General features: G+C 32.8%; 3 protein-coding genes across 3 annotated transcripts; 1 reads left to right on the plus strand and 2 right to left on the minus strand.

Moving 5' to 3' along the window:
- Positions 1–749: 749 nt before the first annotated feature.
- LOC17895017 (auxin-responsive protein SAUR40) lies at positions 750–1,245 on the plus strand. The gene has a single exon (XM_006301586.2). The coding sequence runs from the start codon at positions 750–752 to the stop codon at positions 1,134–1,136; it is 387 nt and encodes a 128-aa protein (XP_006301648.1). The 3' UTR covers positions 1,137–1,245.
- A 753-nt stretch (positions 1,246–1,998) lies between these two features.
- LOC17894376 (nucleolar complex protein 3 homolog) lies at positions 1,999–6,294 on the minus strand. The gene is made up of 13 exons (XM_006300333.2): positions 6,040–6,294; positions 5,736–5,896; positions 5,444–5,637; positions 5,079–5,287; positions 4,869–4,971; positions 4,619–4,782; positions 4,298–4,436; positions 3,946–4,119; positions 3,638–3,774; positions 3,115–3,444; positions 2,900–3,039; positions 2,712–2,809; positions 1,999–2,628 (listed from the first exon to the last, which is right to left on the minus strand). The coding sequence occupies exons 1-13, from the start codon at positions 6,201–6,203 to the stop codon at positions 2,236–2,238; spliced, it is 2,406 nt and encodes an 801-aa protein (XP_006300395.2). The 5' UTR covers positions 6,204–6,294; the 3' UTR covers positions 1,999–2,235.
- Positions 6,295–8,354: 2,060 nt separating this feature from the next.
- Positions 8,355–9,562, minus strand: LOC17895775. Its single transcript, XM_006302676.2, has 2 exons — positions 9,295–9,562; positions 8,355–9,154 (listed from the first exon to the last, which is right to left on the minus strand). The coding sequence occupies exons 1-2, from the start codon at positions 9,505–9,507 to the stop codon at positions 8,615–8,617; spliced, it is 753 nt and encodes a 250-aa protein (XP_006302738.1). The 5' UTR covers positions 9,508–9,562; the 3' UTR covers positions 8,355–8,614.
- Between the last annotated feature and the right edge of the window lie 5,445 nt (positions 9,563–15,007).

Here is a 15,007-nt window from a genome sequence, read left to right on the forward strand (position 1 = left end):
ACTTACCTTACGTTGTTCTTTATATATATATATATATATATATATATATTATTTTTTTTTTTTTTTTGAAAACCTATTTGTTCTAGTATATATATTCGGAATCTTTAACATAGTTATGCGTTTAAATTTTTCTGCTTATACTTAATATGACTCAAGCTGGTTGAAAACATCTCTTAGCAAAACAAAACAAAAAACATCTATCAATATATATGGTATTTTTGCTAATTTATACTTTATTATTTTATTATTTGATCTAATCCAGATAAATAAAGAATACACGCGGATATAATAATCAGAGAAATTGCGTATACATGGTGAAAAACAGATCAATAAATACAACGCCTTTTTTTTATTCACACGATCTGTTTTATTTTATCATACAAAGGAAGGTATAAAATTATACATGTACAACTTTAATAGCTGGCAATCCAACTTTCTTAAAATTGTTGGACATTTTTTGTTTTGTAATTTGACCAATGTTTAGAAATACATCCGAATTTAGAGAATTTCTCAATTTGCATAATCAAAATAAGGTAGTTTATCAATGGTTTAATTTGACTATGACTCATCATGTTAACACATATATTAGGAATGAAAATAAAGTAAATACATTTGTTTCATGTCAAATGAAAATACTTAAATGTACACAACTCCCATATACTGTATATATATTACCAATGTCGCATTCCTCTCCATCTCTCTTTTCTCTACAGAAAAAAAAAAAAAAGTCAGTGTGTCAAGAATCAAAGATGAAGCCTCTGATTCGCCGTCTGTCGCGAATAGCCGACTCATCCTCCTGCAACCGAGTTCGCAGCGGCGACATCGATCACCCGACGTCCACTTTCTTGGTAAAGAGAGCAACCGTCGCGTCGAGTGTACCATCGGGCCACGTCCCGGTGAACGTGGGAGAGAAGATGGAGCGGTACATCGTGAGCGCGGAGCTGCTGAACCACCCTGTGTTCGTAAGGTTGCTGAATCGATCAGCTCAGGAATACGGATACGCACAGAAAGGAGTTCTTCATATCCCTTGTAACGTCTTCGTGTTCGAGCAAGTTGTGGAGTCTCTCCGATCTGGTGTCGCTGATACGTTGGAGCTCCTGGCGTCTCTGACTGGTGAAGATTTTTGTACAGAGTAATAGACTTGTGTTCCGTTTCTCTTCTATGTTTCTTCGATCTTCTCCTTTTTTTTATTTGATTGGTCGGAGAATATTTTTATTTGATAGATTGAAAATGTGAATTGTTTGTTTTTTATTTCGGGTTCATTTCCAGATTATCAATTTTAATAATATGATATAAAAACAACAATTGAAGTGACAAATTGCAAATTATCTTTCACGTACCGTACGGATTATTATTATTCATCATCAACTAGTAAGTATATAATGATAATTTTCTAATCATTTTTAAGTTAATGAATTAATTTGTTGATATCGTCTCAACACCTAACATTTTATCCATTAAATTGTTAAAACAATGTGACGCAATATTGCGTGGACTTAAATCCACTATGAAAATTACAATTCTTTACAGAAATATATATATGTACCAAAATCCTATGTAACTAACAGAGAGAGAAAAAAGTGATATTCTTTTTGAGAAAAAAGTGTGGTATCGAACCAAATATGTCTCACTGTACCGTTTGTACGGCTGGACTTTTTGTGGGGAACAATTTGCTGCGCACAGCTTACAATTTACAAACATATATTAGTGATTAGTTTGAATACACAGTTTGTGGCGAATTGTGAGTGGATAAGAGGATGATCTTGCGTATCTTTTGACTCCAAGGCACATGTAGTATATAAGTAGTATATATCTTATGTTCTGTTTTTTTTGTTTTTTTACATGTAGTATATATCTTATGTTCTGTTTTTTTGTTTTTTTTTTATCCACCTTTTCTTATATACATACGATGTTGCCATGTTGGTACGACTTCAAAAGAGTTCCGATAAATAAACCTGAAAATATACACAACTATTTTAGTAGGATTAAAAAGGTGGATTTGAATTAAAAATGCTTCTTCTTTTCGTTAGACAAAAAAATTGCCACTCAAACAAAAAACAGTGTACTCAAAACTAGATTTAACAACTTCAACTGATGCTGCGTTTTAAATGTTAAGCAATGTATATAAACGTTAAAGGGGGAAATCAAATAGCCTTTTCAATTTTTCTTTTTTGGTTTAAGGTTCTTAAGTTTCTTCTTCACTACGCTCTTCTGTTCCTTCAATGGTTTTTTCTTCTACGACTGCAACTCCATTCTCACTCTCTCGTCTTCTTTTATATCTTGAAGAATAGTAAAGTTCTCTTTCAATTTCTTGCTCAGCTTTTCCATGTCGATTTCTGGAACACTCTTAGCTCCTTCAGCCAAACTATCTCGTTTCCGCTTGATGTTCAATTTCCGAGACTCATCCTTGGGTTCAAACGATTCTTTTACAAGAGAAAAATCCGCAAAAGCCTGTTGTGGAGTCACTGCTGATAGAAAAGTTTGGCTTTGAGAAGTGTTCATGTTGGAGATTGTTGTCGCCATTGTTGAGATCGCTGGATGATAATGTTTGCTCAAGAGACTGAGTTCCCAAAGCACTGTTGCTAAAGCCCCACTTAGGTTAGGATCTGTTGCATATGGCTGATATTTCTGCAATCGAGATTTCCCTAAGCAATGCAATTATTTCCCCAAAATTAAATCCACAAAAAAGAGGGTTAAAATTTCCGACTTACTGCAATTGAACCAGAAACAGAGCCGCCTCCAGCATCGTTCTCAAGAAGGTTTCTGCATTTCACGTTCTTCTGAAGCAGATTTTTCAAGGTGACAAGCGCTATAAGAGAACAAAAGTTTTAAGACTGAGATAGTATATAAGATAAGGACAAGTGATGTGTAATTCAGAGAGTTTTGTAATGCTTATTACCAGACATAGACTCAGCACATCCAAAGCAAAGTGCGAACGTGGCTAAACGTTTCACAAAAGCTGCTGCTTTCTGCATGTCTTGATGTCTGTCGTCACACAACATTATCTTCAGAGACTCAGCCAACACTACACCTGAATCCCTGTTTAACATCACAAAATGTTATAGACTAAACTGACTTATGTTGTGATAAAAAGAGGAAAAAGTTATTACAAACCTTCCAGGGCGATACTCAAGAATCAGGTTGTAGAGCTGGACAAAAAAGTCTTGCAAGTCAACATTCAAGGCATTTAAGTTGCTCCTCATGACTTTGAAGGCGACAAGGCAACACCTAAGACGTTCAGATACTGTCAATAGTTTTGAGTTTTTCTGCTTTGAGTTGTTGGAGACGCTACTGCTAGAAGCAAGCTTCTTTAGATAGTTCATGAGATCACCAATGTAATCCAAGTCCAATTGTTGGGTGAATTTTGCCAACCCATCCAAGCATGGAGCTAGCAAAGGGTGTGCTCCAAAGGACCCTTGATTTGAAATTGGGTTTTCTTCTGTGCTGCAATGAGCCGAAATTATGTTGTGAAAAAGAACTTAACGAATTTATTTGTGACTGTAAAGCCAACAAGAGTTCACACTAAGAATTTACTGATATTTTTGGAATTTGATTAGAACATAAGTTTTATTTAGTTCCTATTCACGACAACTGGAAAACACAATTTTCATTAACTTTAACAAACTATGAAAAATACCTTTCGCCAATTGTGTACATTGTGTTTCTCAAGACACGGAAATAGGTCTCAAAAACAGCAGAAAGTGTCTCCGTCTGCATCTTACGCCGCTCCTTAGCATCTGGTTCATAGGTAACTCCTTTGTAATCAGCAGTAACCTAAGAACAAAGTCATAAAAAAAAATTAATTTTTATAGCAAACCAATAGCGCAGACAGGACCAAATCTAGATGTTATGGTCATATAAATGGTTGTCAATGCAATGGAAAACAAGATTAAAGCATAAACTTTCCCATCAACAAAACCATTACACAGAAGGAAAGTAAATTACTTCGTCTCTGATCTTAGACATCATTTCTTTCTTTGACTTCTTCCTCTCATTTTCCTGCACTTGATTTTCTTCCTCCTGGTTTTTTCTTTTATTATTTTTCTTATATTTCTTATTATGTTCATCCTCTTTGTTAGGCTTCCCAATATCCTCGTCAAAACGAATGGACATGAACACCTAAGGACAGACATAAAAATGGAAGCAAGTTATTAAGCACCTTGTATTACTCTTACAAAAATGAAAATATGAACTTCATGATCTAGTTTTTCCATCATGAGCAATTCTAATACTTTTACTAAGTGATGTGGTGCATAAATGTGTGGTTCTTAGAATGTTGCAATTAGACAATCAATACCTCAATAGAATTAGGATGAAGTTGGCAGTTGTGAGCTTTGACATGAGCAGCAATCAAGCGTACAGCTTGCACGGTCAGCTCACCACCATGTTTCCCTTCATTTGAGAAAAGTGACCTGACAGTAGAGCAACAGAGTCTCCTGCATACACAAACAGGCAAAACAAAGTTTAGATAGAAACAAAACGGATACTTTTGCAGACTTGCAGTACAATACCATGACTCTGAAAAAAGAGATATTAACAATTCTACTATCAAATAGATTCCATGGTACATCAGTTGAACATAATTTGTCACTCTGAAAAAGGGTTTACATAACCAGACCTTACGACTTCATCTGGGGAGCTGATATTTCCGACAACAGCAATTAACAGGTTATCACGGTAGTTGAAGTGAGGAACTGCGTCCAGCAATGTACAAATACACCGTGTTGCAATTTGGTTATATACAGGCAGCTTTTCTAATATAATTAACTTCTGCAGATATGCCTGTCAAGGACGTCAGCAGCAAAGGAAATGTTTATTAATAATACTCAGAGAAATCAATAGTCAAATATCATAGAGATGACGCACACCTTGTATGCTTTTAATAAATTTGACTCATAAAGCCGGGTTTTCTTCACTTCCTTTGAGACCTTCATCTCGTTCTCCTTTTCTGTAGGAAGTCTGATCCGATAGCTGGCACCACAAAAAAATAAGAAGAGCTAAATACCAACATCATCAAGGGGGAGAGAAGAGAAGGATTAACAACTAAAACGAGGAACATAGAAGAAATATAAGATTACCCAGGAATAATATCTTTAAATACGGCCAACAGAGATAACAAGCCAAGTTTCACTATCTTCGTATTCTCATCCTTGCAGAGATCTAAAATTTCCTTTAAAGATTTTATGTTTGCCTCAGGATCAGAAAGTAGTAGCGTTCCTAATTCCGCGAGTTTATTTTGTTTATTTTCAAGTGTCTCTTGAACAGATAGTTCTTCTTTCACTTCTGCCTGATGAAGGAAGAAAATCATTAACAGGTTAAAAAAAATGAAGAATGAATATAGAATACACTTCAATGCTCCAAATTACAAAATACACAATGTCCAGAATGATTAACTCCAAAAGTTATTACGAAATATTTTGAGGGAACTCAAAAAAGGCATTACCAGAACTGCGGCTTGGGGAGTTTCTTCCTCTTTTGCAATCTGATTAGGCAATTCCTTGTCTTGTTTCTTTGCCTCCTTTTTACTCTTTTTAGCTTTTGCCCTCCTTTGAGATTTGTTCAAAATATTTTCATCTTCGAGAACATCCGTCTCTGCTTCATCGGTAATGGCTTCAGCTAGTTTTGACTTCTTAGCCTCTGAACCATATGAATAAACAAGCAGTAGCCAAACATCAGTAAGAATGGTAAAATGGAGCCATTTAACAAAAAGGAAAAGCGTAGTTTTCGTTAAGTACCAGTCCTATAATGGAGTTTTCCATCTAAAGTCTTGATAGGGAGAACATCAACAGGATCCACGAGAATCTCGCCATTCCCTTTCTCTTCCTGATGAGTCTTCTTCTTTGATCGTTCTTCTTCGTATTTGTCCTCCACTGTCTTTACTGTACCACCGCATTGCCTACCAAAAGGGTAACAAGATACTATCAATACACATATTCAGATGATAAAAACCACTAACTCAATCCTAATGCTCAAAATTACCCAAAAATACAACAGAATCCGAATCTTCGAAAAGGCACAAAAGAGTCTCAAGCAACTTACTTATTGATAGCGGCGGTGTCAAGGCGAGAAACGAATCGGGCGTATTGAGTGTTCTCTTGGACGTATTTCAAATCCTCGTCGGAAAACTCGATATCCTCTTCCGGTACATCCGGCGGAAGCTGAGGTGGAGGTATAACCTTCTGCTTACGCCTACTTTTCCCCATTATCCCCACCGCTGCTTCGGAGTTCGGAGAACTAACAACTGAAATAATGATAACTGTCTGTCCGCACAGAATCGAACAATTAGGGTTTAGGGTTTTGTGAAGTTGATTGAAATAATTTTTGGAAACAGCATCCTCGGCATGGGCTTAAGCCCGTTAGTAGATAATACTACAGTAAAACCTCTATAAATTAATAATGTTGGGACCATGAAAATCTATTAATTTATATAGGTTTTAATTTATCGATAAATTATTAATTTATAAAGAGATTTTCCTAATTTGGAAAGTTTTTTCAAAAAAATAATTAAAATAAGATTTAATCATGAGAATTAGTATTTTATATAATCAATTACAAATAAAATAATAATTATTATGCCTTGAAAGAGAATGCTAACTATTTTTGATATAGTAAAATACTAGAAATAAACTCTAACAAAAACTAATGTGTCTATATATGCATATATTTTGAAAAATTTACCTAATTATTAATTTATAATATTGTTGGGACCATATATTTACAAAGGATTTTCAAAAAAATTATTATCTTATTATTTTATCGAAATATGTCTAAAATTATAATAGTCCCAACTTGGGACCGGAGAAATTTATTAATTTATAGAGATTATTAATTTATCGAGTATTAATTTATAGAGGTTTTACTGTAATAAGTTTATGTTGGCCCAAAATATTCCATCTGTGGATTAATTTCAAACGATTTCGTTCAGAAAACAAAAATTACAATAATATTCAACAATCAAAATATAAAAAAACATGGATATAAAATATTGAATTTTTATTTTTTACATATTTCCGTACGGATATATTATAGTCACATGAATGAAACTAACTATGAAGAAAAAAAAAGAGGAACACAAATTCAGACGATACAATATGCGAATTAATGGAGAAGGCAAAAAAAGAGGAACACGTGGACTTTAAAAATGTTTTCGTGAAGGAAATGACTCCAAAGTTCATAAATGTAGCAGGGAGCATTAATTACAATTTATTAGATGTCACGATCCCATTAATTCAATTTTCGTTTCTTCTATGACGATGTCTTTCTCCAATTTTATTTCTTTCTATCCCTTGTAATGTATATAGCCGAAAATTCTACCCCCAAAACAAACAAAAGAAAACCTACATTAAATTATATATATTAAGTCCGGTGAATATGACACCTATATATATATTTAAATTATTAGAACGTTTACCTAATTTCGTGACTGTAGCTGTACAGAAACAAAAAAAAAAAGAGCAAAAGTATACGCTAACTTTTAGTTTTGGATAAAGACGAATATCAAAACCATATTATTATGTGTAAAGGCCACACACACAATATATGTTAAATGGAAAAAAAAAAAAAAAAAAAAAAAACTATACTAGCTATCGGAATATTATTATTTCTGGTCCTACCCATTGGTAGTATATATCATAAAATCTAACTCATCTACTCGTCGTCGGCCGTAGAGTACACTGTTTCGGAGAAGTTGATATACATATTGCATTTTATAATTTTTACTTTTACGTCATTGATATAAAAACATATCTTTCCAGTAAGTCTACGATTTATTACGTTCGTTGCAGTGTAGTTACATCTATAAATGTGAATATACATACGTGTGTACTGTTGGCATATGCACTTTAATTTTAATTAGGTCAGCTCCATAACTTTTAGTTATGATCTAATTAAAAAATATCTCGTACAGTACAGTCAGTACTTAACCACACACACAAAAAAAAAAATTTGAGATTAAATCCTTCCAAAGAAAAAAGATTTGAGCAGTTGTCCCATTAAATACAAATAGTAGGTTCTCTTTTAATAGGTTGAAAAACTTGTTTGTAGAAGGCATTATATCATTCATTGACATGCATGCAGATTGCAAACCCACTTTTTCATTTCGTTTATCAATTTTAGGAAATTCATAAACACTCACATAAAGAGTCATTTGGATACAACCCCCTCTATATATAGTCCAATAGTTGAATTTTTATAAAAGAAACCTCATAGTATATTTACAAAATTGTCAAAAAAATACAAAATATTAAAAATTGTTTTTTGTTTTGTTTCAATAAAAAGGACAAAATTGCATTTAGATGAACAAATACAATGAATTCAAACTACCATCCAACTAACCAAACCATAATATTCAAACGTAAGTAAATAAGAATTAAATTTCTAGCATTAATTGTCGTAATACAATTAAATCATTTATTCCGTGAATCCCATCTTCTTCTTTTCTCTGCTTTTTGTTTTCTAAATAAGTCTACCTGTTGATGTTCAACTAAACGCATTTACAAAAAAATATCATCATATCTTTCCCCCATCAAATAATCATATTTTTTCTTTTTTGGGTTTACCCCTGCACTTTTTTAATCTATCATTTACAACCCCAAACAAAAACGAAAAAAAGTTTTTAGATTGAAATGTTGAGATCAATCTTAGGCTTCTTCTTCATAGAGCTTGCAGCCAAAGGAACAATGGTGTCACACCTCGGACATTTCGGGTTGTTCATCATCACTAACACATACGACAAACAACCAGGACATCCGGCCGCCACCGGCGACGCAACCGCATCCGCCTCCGCCCTATAATGATCAGAAACCGTATGGTCCGGGGACTGGCGTTTCTTGAACATAGCCGGATCTCTCTCCGCTCTCTCGAGAGCTGATTTCACCTTGTCCAGCGTGCAGACGCTCTGGAAATTACTATTATTAGTGTTGGGAGACAACGACGACGTACGACGGGAACAACGAGCCGGCGACGGGAGTAGCTTCAGTTCAAGCGTCGTGTCGTCGAAGAGGTTTAACAAAGGCTTGGCCGCCGCATGATTATTACTCGAATTCGGTGGGAAATTCAAATCCTGAAACGTCGGAACTGTTTGATTGGATTGATCTGCGTTTGTTATGGTCGATGAGCTCGTTGAATTGCATCGTTGCAAATACACTTTCCCTGACTATATCCACCAAAAAAAACAACGATCTAATTAATAATTAATCAGCCCCCAAACCAAAATCACAGAGCTTATTCTAAATAAATAAACAAAAAGACTATCCCTTGGATTTATCTCGAAAAACCAATAATTAAGAGAGGAACCTTCAAATCGAGGCGTTTTTCATAGCCGGAGGGGACTTGGAGGTCGAGGTCAAGCTCAAGTGAACGATCGCCTCCTCCACCTCTCCCGCTTCCAAGGAGGTCGCGAGTCATGAGCGCCGCCGTAGACTTAGCACCGGCAGAGTCTTTCACCACCGCACGTTCATCTTTGTAACCGCTAAGTAACCGTACGAGAGAGCTGACGTCAGCAGCCATATCAGGAATCTCTGAGAGAGAGAGAGAGAGAGAGTAATGTGTGTGTGTGTGTGGGGGGTGGTGTAAACTGTAAAACGCAGAGAGAGAATTATATAGAAGGATCCAATATTTAAGGGCTGGATTTTTATTTATTTTCTAAATATTAATAAATGCGGCACGTTATAGTAATTTTAAAACAAAAAAAGCTCAATTGATTACTTAATTACTCCAAAGCCGTATTAAATACTGTATTTTACTTCTTCTTTCTTTCTTTTTTTGTCAACCTGTATACGAGTATTATCAATTTATCAATTATGTTCGTTTTCAAAATTAAGGCTTTCTAGTAATACGAAACTAGAATTACTTACTCAGTAATTAATGAGGAGGGTGTTACATTTTTTTTTGTTTTTTTATCGTTGTACCATTCATTATCGACTAGTAGCATTTTTTTGAGCATTTAATGTTGGGAGTGTTGTTTGTTGATCTCTCCTCTAATAATCTCTTGTTTTCCCATAGTTCACGCACTACACGTTTTCTCACTATTCGTTTTCTTCTCATGCCTCCTTACCATCTTTTTCTCACATTTATAGATTGCACTATTTAATCTCACATCAATACTAATGTATAATAATAATAATAGTAATAGTGCGTCTGATTAGTTATTATACTAGATGATCCTGAATTACAAGTTTAATAATTGCTAGTATTCAAATCTATCAAGTCTCTCGAAATATACTCATGTATATGTATAATCCGAAAACAGAGTCATAATAATTACAGAAGATATAATCTTTGTAGCAATGGATGGGGGGTATAGTGCGCAAGAGGGAATGGAGGAGAGGAAGTATAGGAGAAAGAGCCAAAAGCGTTTTAAATGCGACATTGAGAGAGAAAGTGAGAGTCGCATGCATTAAATTGCTCCATTAATTACTTTTCAAACCTCCCTTCCCTTCTACTTACTTCTTCTTCCGACTTCAATTTAGGGTCATTAATATGACTTCTTCATTCTTCTTCTTTTTTTCCATCCGTGATTAATTGAATAATGACTACTTATGCTGTAATACTAATTCATTACGCACATTAAAGTAAAAATCAATTGGAAGGAATTTTTGAGATTGTTTTATATAAGAAAAAAAACAATTATTATATTGTTCGTTGCTGTTTCAGAGTTTCTCAATGTCTTTGGAAAACATATTACTGTACTCCAGTAAACACTTCCTAATTTGTTTAATACCGACGTTATTTCTCCTGTCAATTAGTGTCAACATTTTGGAAAAGTCATTAAAATCTTGGCCAAAGTATAAAAATAAAAAATAAAAATTATGTGGTGAGATACAAGTAATAAATAATTGGCTTTTTTAGGAAATAGGAAGGTGTATGCATTTAAGAACAGACCCAATTAGAGCTTTGAATAATAATAATAATAATCCTCCTATTAAACAACGTTGAACTTAATTTAACAATCAAAAATATAAAACGTTGAAAGTTATTTTAGGGTGACGACGAATGGATGATGCTCACGTACGGGGATGATCTCTTCTTAAACACCCAAACATTTAATGGCTATTATTATTAACGGAACACATACGAATGTGTGAAAATCCAATACTATAATGACATTACTTTATCGGGATTGGTTCAACTGACGTCAAGAGTTGCTTATAATCTCAATTAACAAAAAAATAAAATTAAACTTATTTGATGTGCATTAAGATTTCTATATAAAATAGCAAAAAGAAATATATATGGGGAGTTTTGGAGGATACGTATTTCCTCCTAATAAGACGGCTAGCCCTAAATGTGTAACCGTACGACCAAATATATTACTATACAGTGAATAATTAAAAATTTGGTACGAGTAGTATTTATTATTACTAGTGTATATTCATGGCATGCCAGTGAGACTGGTCTTGGGGGGTTTTAATGCATTTTTAATGGAAGATTGGTGTGGGGTTATTCAATTCTAACTTAAATGATACTATTAATATGTATTTAAATGCATATATATATTAATTCAAAACCTTAAATTCCCATGCCATTACTCTCTTCTCATCCTCCAGTCCATTTCCTGTTTTCTAAATTACATTTATCCTCAAGTGTGGAAATATTTAATGTATTTAAAATATATATATATATATATATATATAAATGTAATAATTTTATAAGATAAAATACTCCGAACTTTACTCTTCTTTTTTTTTTTAACTACTATTATAATAAACGTTTTAAATGACAAAACTATGTAAACTATTTAATGTAATAGAACTATTATACATTAATATGATTTTATTAGTAAATTACCCGAAATATATACTGTTCATGCGGCGTTAAATATATATATATTTGGATGCAGTGACGTGTTAAATATATGATTCGAAATAGGCAGGCCGTTTAGAGTATACTGAGCCCAGTATCTATAAAATCCGGCCCATCTAAATCGACATCAAAAGTACTCCATTAGTCTGTTTTGAAACGAAAGGCTTTTATTAGATTTTGTTAGCATCAAAATATTAAATAACACGTTCATGAGATGTGGATTACTATAATTACTGCTGTTACTATACTGTAAATGGAATAGTTACTTACCAGATAATGTGATAATAAATCAGAAATGTATCAATCGTATATATAGTAATATAGTAGTAGTGACGAATGGCTTGCGAAGTTATGAGACTTTTTTTTTTTTTTGGTTAACAGGCATGACTTACTACTAGACTTCAAGTATTTGTTTATTTTGTAAATTTGTAATGGTTATTTAAATATATATACAGTATATATATATATATATATATGGTATTTTTGTATCCATTGTTGTGATCTTTCGGTTATTAGAAAATAAAAAGGTTTAAAATATTAAACAACATAATATATGTTGGAATACATTGTATATATATATATATATTCTATTCGCATAATACAAATCCTACATGTGCGTCATGCATGCGTAATCATTGATTTTACCGGCTTACCTTTTTATGTTTTTGTTGGTGTCATGAGATATAGTACAATCTAATGCGTGAATTTTATGGCGTTATTATATTCAATTATGGAATTATTAGCTCTGTGCTTGGACCTAATGAGTGATTTAGTTAGGTGATCAAGAAGAAAAACAAAAGTAACCATCACTGTTAAGTGTATATGTCCTACCCCATACCAACCCAACGATGGATAATATTGTTTGATATCTCATTATTTTCCCAGGATTAGGTGTCTTATTTGGTCTCTTGATAAAATGTCTAGTTCAACATAATTATCAATTTCTACTTGGAAAACTCTTCTTCTTCGTTTTTTAGGTCATCCCTTTTGAATTTTACTTGTTTTATCTTATAGTATATCGTATTGTTAATATAAATTTAAACTTCTAGCTCATCTCTTGCAAAATATTATGGTTGTTTATCATCTTTTAATTTATTGGCGCATCATCATGAGCTTGATTGTTTTTATCTTCGATAATTTGGTTTGATTGAATAAGACGTTGTTCTTTCACGTCCTATACAATTAACAAAACGCAAAAACAAAGCACCTATATAATTATAATCTGAAGGCAAAACTATACATAAATAACTCACGAAAACTCGTCGAATTAAACATTTATATCCATGTTATGTCGATATCAAGAACAAATAAAATACACACATATATATATATACGTACATATCCCTGGTATGGTTTCACACACAATACAACAAGAGCAGAGTACAGAGACACAGAAGCTTTTATTCCATTAACTAAAATCTAACTTTAAAGTCAGTATACTCAAAACTGATCTTGACGTATGTAATATTGCCAGTACCAACATGTGTGCCTTCATCATAATTTATGTATATTTTTACTTTTATGCCAAATTATATCGTTTCGATAAGGTCCATACTCCATAGGGACGTTGAAATATATATATATTTTTTCATATTATTTTTGTTTCCACTCATTGTTTTCCTTTTATTTTCTTCATAAAGTTTTCCCACTCATAGTTGTTTTGTTCACCAACCTTCTCATTACCAAGACCAAGAGAGACGTATAAAATCGCAAAACGAATTAGATCGTCGTCATTTTTTTTTATATATGTCGTCGACCCCTATATATGTGACTTTTATCGACATATATACTTTTCTACTTAAACATTTTTAATTCGCCAAACTTACTAATTCTTCAAAATTTACACTAGTTAAAAAAAAGAAAAAAAAACATTGTTTTCTCAATATTGAAAAACGGATTTATTTCCCACCTTTATTCTTCTTAATAATTAACGTTAAAAAAGTGTTCCGTATTTTAGTTCAAATTAAATTCTCCATTACTTTCCATAGTTGATACTCCAAGAAAATGTATGGAGCGTAGTATATATATTATATATAGTGTGGTGGCTTGGATATAAATATATCGTAATTAATAATTTTTGGATTTGGATGGTACAGGGAAATTAATAAAGTAATGAAGGTTTGGTGAAATTAAGTAATTAACGTAGCCAAGTGCCAACAACAACACCAAACCCACCAAACATTAAGAAACAAAAAAAAAGTCAAAAAAGACGTAAGTCTTTGACCTCCTCCTCCACTACTACTCTCTTTTAGTCTTCCAGTTTGGTGAGTTCGTTCGTGCACTATGTATGGTGTGAGCATACTAGTCCTTCAGCTTTTTTGGTGTTTTCGGATGCGATTAGATATTACCTTTTTTCAAGGTTTCTTTATTTTTTCTGACTCTCATTTCAAATGTTCTGTTTAAGGATTACAAAATTTTAAACGTCCATTTTCTTTGTACATATATCAAAAGTTGAAACAATTTCATTTAGTTTTAATGTCGACTGTTGACAAAAATAAATAAATAAACGAGTATATTCCATGTCATGACGTATGGAGTGACTGCGTTATAAACAAAAAGAGCATTATGTTACTGAGAGTTCATTTTTCTCGTGTTATACTGTATCTCCCATTGCATGCTCACGGGATATCTCTATTATATTCAAAAGTTGGTAATTGTACATAATAGAGTCTGATTAGAGGAGACACAAATAAACAACATAATCAATTCCAGTGTATATATATAATTAACCTTAATCTAGTTCTTAATTAACAAGTTGCAGCTTTTAGATTCTCATTTAGTCAAAAACACCACCTAATATTTTGCTACTTTGTAACTATTATATATATAGTAGATTAATGACTCCACCTGTGATTTCAAATATTTATATTCTAATTAGTTGATACGTAACTTTATTATCATCATTCATTCCGGCTGTAGTTTTGTAAGAACATTTTAATATAATTACACTTGTCGACATACTACAATTTTGCATATGTCACATTTGAAAATAAAGTTTTATACGAGACGCTAGTTTTGGTGATAATATAATGAATTTTGGTGTCGAAAAAGGAAGAAAATACAAAAGTGATGAAACAATTGTGAAATATATATACAAGCATCGCTGTTAAAAGAAAAGATTAAAAGTTGCATGCATCATGTGGATGCCAAATCAAGTAAAAATATGAGAAAATGGAATCATACCAAATAATCAACCATACCACAG

The sequence above is a fragment of the Capsella rubella genome, unplaced genomic scaffold (assembly GCF_000375325.1).
Source record: "Capsella rubella cultivar Monte Gargano unplaced genomic scaffold, Caprub1_0 scaffold_2, whole genome shotgun sequence".
Lineage (NCBI taxonomy): Eukaryota > Viridiplantae > Streptophyta > Magnoliopsida > Brassicales > Brassicaceae > Capsella > Capsella rubella.